General features: G+C 43.0%; 1 protein-coding gene across 3 annotated transcripts in view; it reads right to left on the reverse strand.

Annotated features, from left to right (window-relative positions):
* The window catches only part of USP14 (ubiquitin specific peptidase 14), a 51,797-nt gene extending 49,044 nt beyond the window's left edge, over nt 1-2,753 (reverse strand). Inside the window, exon 1 of one of the 3 annotated variants that reach the window (XM_021096159.1) lies at nt 2,150-2,753. In XM_021096159.1, the coding sequence (XP_020951818.1) occupies nt 2,150-2,738 (589 nt within the window). In that variant the 5' untranslated portion in view covers nt 2,739-2,753. Of the gene's footprint in view, nt 1-1,902; nt 2,001-2,149 lie in introns of those variants that run through there. The other 2 variants (XM_021096161.1, XM_021096162.1) reach the window with 2 other exon arrangements.

Consider the following 8,882-nt stretch of genomic DNA (forward strand, 5'->3'; position numbering starts at 1 on the left):
GACATTCAGAAGCATAAAGCAGCATGGTGTGCCCTGAGATACACAAGTAATTCCCAGAGTGAAGGGAAGCAGGTGAAAAACTAGAAACTGGCCAAAGATCAAGTCAGGGAAGATAACATAAGTCATGTTGACACATACAGGCTTTATGTTGTATGAAACGTACAATCCTTGAAAGATTTTCATAAAGGCCACTTTGGTCTGATTTGAACATTAGATCACCCTAGGAGTTCCTGTCTTCGCACAGTGGTTAACAAATCCGACTAGGAACCAAAAGGTTTCGGGTTCAATCCCTGGCCTCGCTCAGTGGGTTAAGGATCGGGTGTTGCTGTGAGCTGTGGTGTAGGTCACAGATGCAGCTCGGATCCCGAGTTGCTGTGGCTCTGGTGTGTAGACCGGTGGCTACAGCTCCCATTAGACCCCTAGCCTGGGAACCTCCATATGCCGAGGGAGCGGCTCTAGATAAGGCAAAAAGACCAAAAAAAAAAAAAAAAATTAGATCACCCTAGCAGCAGCAGGGAATATACAGGTTTAAAAGGGGAACCGCCAACTATGATCACTGAGATAAGCCCGAAACATATAACAATAGTACAAACAAAAGATGAGAGAGAACCAAATCAAAACAGTAATGAAGAGGAATCTATCTGAAATTTATTGAGCTGTGAAACCACGGGCAGGTTAAACGTTTTATTTACTTATAAAGGAGAATTACACCAGTACTATAAAATTAGGCTAAAAATTAAAACAAAGCAACATGTATCAAAACCGTTAGCTTTCTACCAGACCCAAAAATGTGTTAACTTTTATGGTACTTATCCTTAACCATAAAAGAGTCTGGACATTTAATTTTCTTTCTACTAAAAATTTTCTACTAAAACAGTACTAAAAATGTTTGTAATTTAATGTATGACTCTTCACAGAACCTGAAAATGTAGATTCTCAATATGGAGATGTTAAAGGAAGAAATCTGAGAAATTTAATTCAGTTCCCTCATTATGGAAATGAGGATAAGATCTGATTAAATACATATAATAGAACTCAAATTTTAAGATAGAAAGTTTGGGGAATATATGCATTTTTTAAGGGGAACAGCGACAGGGACTGGATCATTGTGTGTGGGTCTACCAGTGTGTTTTAAGTAGTAGCATACACTGATACTTACTGCCCTTAATTAATGCCCCTTCAACTCTATATTGCATAAACGGAATATTTAAAGTACCATTCTACTGTTAACTGCTGTGGCTTTAAAAGAGATTTAATATTAAAGTATTAAATTCGAGACTCTAGAACATCAGGAATCCACCCCAAGTTTAAACACTATTGTTTTATGTTATTCTTTGAAAATGCTGAATCTTCAATAAAGAACTCATGATAGACTGTCAAGGATGGCCAACGAATCACATATCCTCAGCCAACTGGAACCACCACATATATTTTAGGTGCCATTTTGAATCAGACCAGGAGACAGCAAGATCCATTAACTGGTAAAAACGGGATCTCTTGCCCACACCTTAGACTGTCATCATGCAAAAAAACCCGGTCAAATGCCAATCAAAAGGAAAACACGCTCGCGGATATTTGTATTCCTTTACTTCCGAAAGCTGTGCATCGGACAAAGAAGAGCAATACAATGTATGACGAAATGAAAACGAAGCAAAAAGTCCGTAATCCACCTCGGGATAAAATTGAAATTGGTACAAAAAAGGCGGATGAACTTAAAGGCAGGAAAGGGTAAGCGAAGGAAGGCTACTGAGGAAGGAGAGCCTCACATCCCAGGTCCCTCCATCACTCCCTTGCCTCAGACTTCCCCTCCTTGCCGCTCCCTTCCACGGCTACCACTGAAGAGCCTAGGAAATGCCACAGCACCTCCAGCCTGGTCTCCGGGGTCCAGGGACACACCCTCACCTTTCGACGAACGCGAGTACAGCGACAGAAACTATTCTGCAGAGTCACCACTCTTGGAGAGGCCGACGTTCGCTGCTTCCCCACCTCCCCGCGCGCTCCCACCCTACCCACCCGGCGGCCCAAGCCCCACGAGGCTCCCTCGCGTTGCAGGGAGCCAAAAAGGGGCCGGGGTCAGCTCCACACTGCAGCCTCCCACCCCGTGCTCGGAGGGCGCCCGCCCTGCTGGCCAGGCCTACCAGAGGCCTACCCCGTGGCGGAGGTGCGGGGCGCGAGGCGAAGAGGGCGCTCACCGGAGTAGAGTGGCATGGCGAGGCGCGTAGGGAGGCGGCGGCGTGGGAAGGCTGGGTCTGGCAAGGGCGGCCAAGGGAAAGGGAGGCGAAGTAGCTGTGGCGGCGGCCGAGGCGGAGGCGCGGCGGTGGCGGCAGACGCGGTGCGACGAAAGACTCATTCAAACCGGCCACTGGCGATGACGCAGCAATACGCAGCTTGCCTGCCGAGCCACGGGGCGACTGGGAGGCGACGAGGCGGGGCCTGGAGGTGGAGAGAAAAGGGAGGGGATGGCTGGGTGGGCGGGGCGCACAAGGACCTCGCGCAGCACAGGTGCGCGCCTGCGCACTGCACCCCGCCTGTGCCCCCGAGCTCCCAGCTCCACCCCGTCCCATTCCCCCCAACCCCCCACTCCCGACCCCGCCCTGCAGACCGCGGAAAGGCTGAGAACGTAGTAATTCTGCAGCAGCTTCTGAAGAAGTCCTCGGTCTTATTTCTAAATGATGGACGGTACGAGCTGGAGCTTTATTCTTGCTGTTAATGTAGTTTCTAATGCTCCGCCCCTCCATTTGGTCTACTTGTTAGGGAAAATGTCTAGCTCTTGTTTCAGAATTTTGCCACAAAAATAAATGTCAAAGTGCTTCGAATATTTCTGTCTTGTTGTAACATATTACTGTTGTTTCTAACAATGTGTTCCCTAGGTTAGTAAAGGAGTAGATACAATGCCCCTGAGTGGCTCGTGGGAGTTACTTGCAGCCCTCCACTTAATTGTCTTGGACCTGTTTCCCCAGGATGGAAAATGTGGAAACTAGACTGGAAGGTTTGTTTCTAAGGCCTCTTCATACTCTAAACTGTCCTGGTTGAGATCAGTTAAGATATTCCAGATGAATTAGAGAGGAGAGATCGAATCTGTCAGTGAACCAGGAATTTCAAAGAAATGCAACTTAAATTTGAGTTACTTTCTTGCCTAATATAGAGATTTTATAATGATCCCATATGCTGCAAAAGATGAGTTGAAGCTGTATTTCAAAACTAAAATCATCCATATTTCAAAACATTACAACCCATCTGGAGAGTGATTTCGTCAGTGTACTTCAGGAGTCTCATTCACTGGTCACTGCTTCACTACTTCCAGACCTATCCTAAAAAAGTGACCCAAAATGTAACCAAAACGACACAAAGATGCAACAGAACATTATTTAAAGTAATGTATGTAATATTAAGTGGAAAGGGTATATTGAATTTATTAAGCATTATAAGTACATAAAACCAATGGTAATAGATTCAGACTTTTCTTTTTTATTTAGTTTATTTATTTTTGGCCACATCCAGGCACGCAGAAATTCTGAGGTCAGGGATCAAACCTGTGCCAAAGCTGTTGTGCCACAAGAGAACTCCAAGGCTTTTTTATTTTTATTATTTATTTATTTATTTATTTATTTGCGTTTTAGGGCCACTCCCACGGCATGTGGAAGTTCCCAGGCTAGGGGTGGAATTGGAGCTATAGCTGCCAACCTACACCGCAGAAATCTGGCATCTGAGCCCTATCTGGGACCTGCACACAGCTCACAGCAAGCAGGATCCCTGCCCACTGAGCAAGGCCAGGGATGGCACCCTCATCCTCATGGATGCTAGTTGAATTTGTTTCTGCTTCATTACATTAGGAACTCCAACAGACTTTTTTTTTTAATTGAAGTATATTTGATTAACAATGTTGTGTTAGTTTCAAGTGTACAGCAAAGTGATACAATTATACATATAGAAGTATATTTTATTTTTCAGATTATTTTCCATTATAGATTATTACAGGCTGTTGAATAAAGTTCCCTATGCTATACACTAGATCTTTGTTATTTATTTTATATATAATAGGGCGTAGCTGTTAATCAAAAACTCCTAATTTATCCCTCCCATCCCTTTCCCCTTTGGCAACCCTAAGTTTGTTTTCTGTGTCTATGAGTCTATTTCTGTTTTGAAAATTAATTCATTTGTGTCTTTTTTAGATTCCACATACAAATAATATACGATATTTGTCTTTGTGTGACTTACTTCACTTAAGATGATAATCTCTAGTTTCATTAATGTTGCTGCAAATAGCATTATGTTATTCCTTTTTGTGGCTGAGTAATATTCCATTGTATATATGTACCACATGTTCTTTATACATTCCCTGGTGATGGACATTTAGGTTGTTTCCATGTCTTGGCTATTTTAAATTATGTGTTATGTACATGGGAGTGCACGTATCTTTTCAAATTATAGTTTCATCTGGGTATATGCCCAGGACTGGGATTGCTGGATGATATGGATGCTGCTAACTCTATTTTAGTTTGTGCTGTTTTTGTTTTTGTTTTGGGGGCGTTTTTTGGCCAGGGCACAACAAGGACAATGCCAGATCCTTAACCACTAGGCCACCAGAGAACACCTATTTTTAGTTTTTTAAGGAACCCCCATACCTTTCTCCATAAGGGTTGTACCAATTTACATTCCTGCCAACAGTATAGGAAAGTTCCTCTTTTTCCACACCCTCTGAACGTTTATTATTTGTAGGTTTTTTGATGATGGCCATTCTGATCAATGTGAGTGGATGTTTCATTGTAGTTTTGATTTGCATTTCTCAATAATAAGTGATGTTGAGCATCTTTTCATGTGCTTGTTGGACATCTGTATGTTTTTGGAGAAATGTCTATTTAGGTTTTTGCCCATTTTGGGGATTGGGTTGGGTTTTTTGGTTTTTGTTTTTGATGTTGAGCTGTTTGAGCTGTTTATACACATTGGAAATTAGTTAATTGTCAATTTCATTATTTGCAAATATTTTCTTCCATTCTATGGGTTGTCTTTTTTTTTTTTTTTTTTTTTCTTTTTCGGGCCACATCTGCAGCACATGGAAGTTCCCAGGCTAGGGGTCGAACAGGAGCTGCAGCTGCCAGCCTACACCACAGCCACAGAAACATACCAGGTCCAAGCTGCATCTTCCAATTACACCATAGCTTGCAGCACTGCTGGATCCTTAACCCACTGAATGAGGCCAGGGATCCAACCGGCATCCTCGTGGATACTAGTCTCGTTCTAAACCTGCTGAACCACAACCAAATTCATTGTCTTTTTGTTTTGTTTATGGTTTCCTTTGCTATGCAAAGGTTTTAAATTTAATTAGGTCGCATTTATTTTTGTTTTTATTTCCATTACCATAGGTGATGGATCCAAAAAAACATTCCTGAGGAAATGCCTGTTGTGGCTCAGCAGTAACGATCCTGACTGCTCATTTTGAGTTTGGAGTTACCTTTGTGGCTCAGCGCATTAATGGCATTTGTAGGCAACATGGGTGGACTTAGAAATTACCATGGTAAGTGAAGTTAGTCAGACAGTGAGAGACAAACTTCATATGCCGTCACTTATATGTGGAATCTAAAAAAAAGGATACAAATGAACTTATTTGTAGAACAGAAAAAGACTCAGATTCTGAAAAATTTATGATTACAAAAGGGGACAGGTTGAGTTGGGCAGGATGGACTCTGGGTTTGGGATGCAAGTGTTCTAAAATTAGGTTGTGGTGATGGATGTACAACTCAAAATATAGTAAAGTTCATTGAATTTTTATTTATTTTATTTTTTATTTTTTGGTCTTTTTGCCTTTTCTAGGGCCCTCCCGCAGCATATGGAGGTCCCCAGGCTTGGGGTCAAATCAGAGCTGTAGCTGCCAGCCTACACCATAGCCACAGCAATGCCAGATCCTTAACCCACTGAGCAAGCCAGTGGATCGAACCCGCAACCTCATGGTTTCTAGTCAGATTTTTTAACCACTGAGCCACAATGGGAACTCCTGAATTTTTTAAAAGAAGACCAGGACACAGTGTCTGTGAGGATTCGGGTTCAATCCCTGGCCTTGCTCAGTGAGTTAAGGATCTGAGGTTCCCACGAGCTGAGGTGTAAGTCACAGATGTGACTTAGATCCCAAGTTGCTGTGGCATAGGTTGGCAGCTACAGCTTTGACTCTACCCCTGGCCCGGGAACTTCCATATGCCACAGGTAGTGGTAATAAAAAGAAAAAAAAATTTTAAATCCATTTTGAGTTTACTTTTGTCTATGATGTTAGGGAATTTTCTAATTTCATTCTTTTACATGTAGCTGTCCAGCTTTCCCCAGCACCAGTTTTTTTTTTTTTGTCTTTTTTTTTTTTTTTTTTTTTTTTGGTCTTTTTGTCTTTTCAGGGTCGCACCTGTGGCATATGGAGGTCCCCAGGCTAGGGGTCGAGTCAGAGCTACAGCTGCTGGCCTACATCGCAGCCACAGCAACACAGCATCTAAGCCACATCTGTAACCTACACCACAGCTCACCACAATGCCAGATCCTTAACCTACTGAACGAGGCTAGGGATTGAACCAGCATTCTCATGGATACTAGTCAGGTTTGTTAACCACTGAGCCACGATGGGAACTCCTCAGCACCAGTTATTGAAGAGACTTTTTTCCATTGTATATTCTTGCTTCCTTTGTCAAAGATTAATTGACTGTAGGTGTGTGGGTTTATTTCTGAGCTCTCTTCTGTCCCATTGCTCCCTCTGTCTATTTTTGTGCCAATACCACACTATTATGATTACTGTAGCTTTGTGGTGTTGTCTGAAGTCTAAGAGGGTTACGTCTCCAGCTTTTTTCTTTTTCCTCACAATTGATTTGGCAGTTTTGGGTCTTGTGGTTCCATATAAATTTTAGGATTATTTTTTCTAGTTCTGTGAAAAATGTCATGGGTCATTTGACAGAGATCACATTAAATCTGTAGATTGTTTCATATACAGTGGCCATTTTAACTGTTAATTCTTCCAATCCAAGAGCATAGGATATATTTCTCATTTCTTTGAATCGTCTTTAGTTTTCTTCATTTGTGTCTTATAGTTCCCATGATAAGTCTTTCACTTCCTTGGCCAGGTTTATCCCTAGGCATTTTTTTTAAATACAATTTTGGGAGTTCCTGTCATGGCTCAGTGGTTAAGGAATCCGACTAAGAACCATGAGGTTGCAGGTTCGATCCCTGGCCTTGCTCAGTGGGTTAGGATCTGGCATTGCCGTAAACTGTGGTGTAGGTTGCAGACGCGGCTGGGATCCTATCCTGCGTTGCTGTGGCTCTGGCGTAGGCAGGCAGCTACAGCTCTGATTCGACCCCTAGCCTGGGAACCTCTAAATGCCATGGAAACGGCCCAAGAAATGGTAAAAACAAAACAAAACAAAACAAAAATTCTTTTCGTGCTTCCTTTCAGTGCTAGAACTGTTCCACATCCCATCCTCACTCTGCCCCATTTGTCTTCATTTCAGACTCCCAGGTCCTCCAGTGAGGTTAGAAGTTAGGTATACCCAAAGTTGAGTGTAGGAGTTCCCTTCATGGCTCAGCAGTTAACAAACCCAGCTAGGATCCATGAGGATGCCTGGGTTTTCCTGGATGTCAACAAGAGTTGTAGGTAGCAGCAACCCTACCCCACATTTCAAACATTGCTAAGCCCTAGTCTACATGCCTAAGGTTGACTTCTTTAAGTAATGAATAGATTGGTAATATCTTGCATGTTTATAAATAAATAAACAAGTTCCGTAAAATGTGGCTGATACCAGAAAGGTTTTCAGTTGGTGAGCCACCTACAGTTGATTGCTTAGAATCCTCCCCCGCCCCAACCTGGCCAACAGAAATCCTCTGCAACTTTTTTTTTTTTTTTTTTTTTTTGTCTTTTTGCCATTTCTCGGGCTGCTCCCTTGGCATATGGAGGTTCCCAGGCTAGGGGTCTAATCGGAGCTGTAGCCACTGGCCTACACCAGAGCCACAGCAACACAGGATCCAAGCCGCGTCTGCAACCTACACCACAGCTCATGGCAACGCCAGATCCTTAACCCACTGAGCAAGGGCAGGGACCGAACCCGCAACCTCATGGTTCCTAGTCGGATTCGTTAACCACTGCGCCACGACAGGAACTCCCCCTCTGCAACTTTAAAGTCTCCATTTAGAGAGTTCCCATTGTGGCACATCAGAAACAAATGCAACTAGGATTCATGAGGTTGTGGGTTTGATCCCTGACCTCGCTCAGTGGGTTAAGGATCCAGCGTTGCTGTGGCTGTGGTGTAGGCTGGCAGTTCCCTAGCCTGGGAACTTCCATATGCTGCAGGTGTGGCCTAAAAAGCAAAATAAATAAATAAATTAATTAATTAATTAAAGTCTCCATTTAGGAGTTTTCCTGTGATGCAGTGGGCTAAGGATCTGGCCTCATCACTGCAGCAGCTTGAGTCACTGCTGTGGCTTGGATTTGATTTCTGGCCCAGGAACTTCCATATGCTGGGGGCAGGGCGAAAAAAAACAAAAAAGGTAAAGTCTCCATTTAATGCTAAGTATTTCAGACACACTTAAAACATAACTTCTTTCTACCAACTAGCAACATTGTGGCTATTTGCTCCTTTTATTCAACAAGCATGTACTGAGGGCAAGATACTCAGCAAAGAAGCTGTAGATAGAAATATGAATCAGTTTCCCCACCTCCCAAGACTGAGGACCTACTAGGAATACTCACACATTAACTACATAGCTTTTTGAATTAGAGCTCTTGGTTGTAAACAACAGATACCCCAGAGAAGGAACTGATTGGTAATAGAGGGTAAATGGGCAGAATCCATAGGAAAACCCACAAACCAGGCACATAGGAACAACGGAACACAGTCATGTCATAGAAACAGTCTGTC

Source organism: Sus scrofa, chromosome 6, assembly GCF_000003025.6.
Source record: "Sus scrofa isolate TJ Tabasco breed Duroc chromosome 6, Sscrofa11.1, whole genome shotgun sequence".
Taxonomy (NCBI): Eukaryota; Metazoa; Chordata; class Mammalia; order Artiodactyla; family Suidae; genus Sus; species Sus scrofa.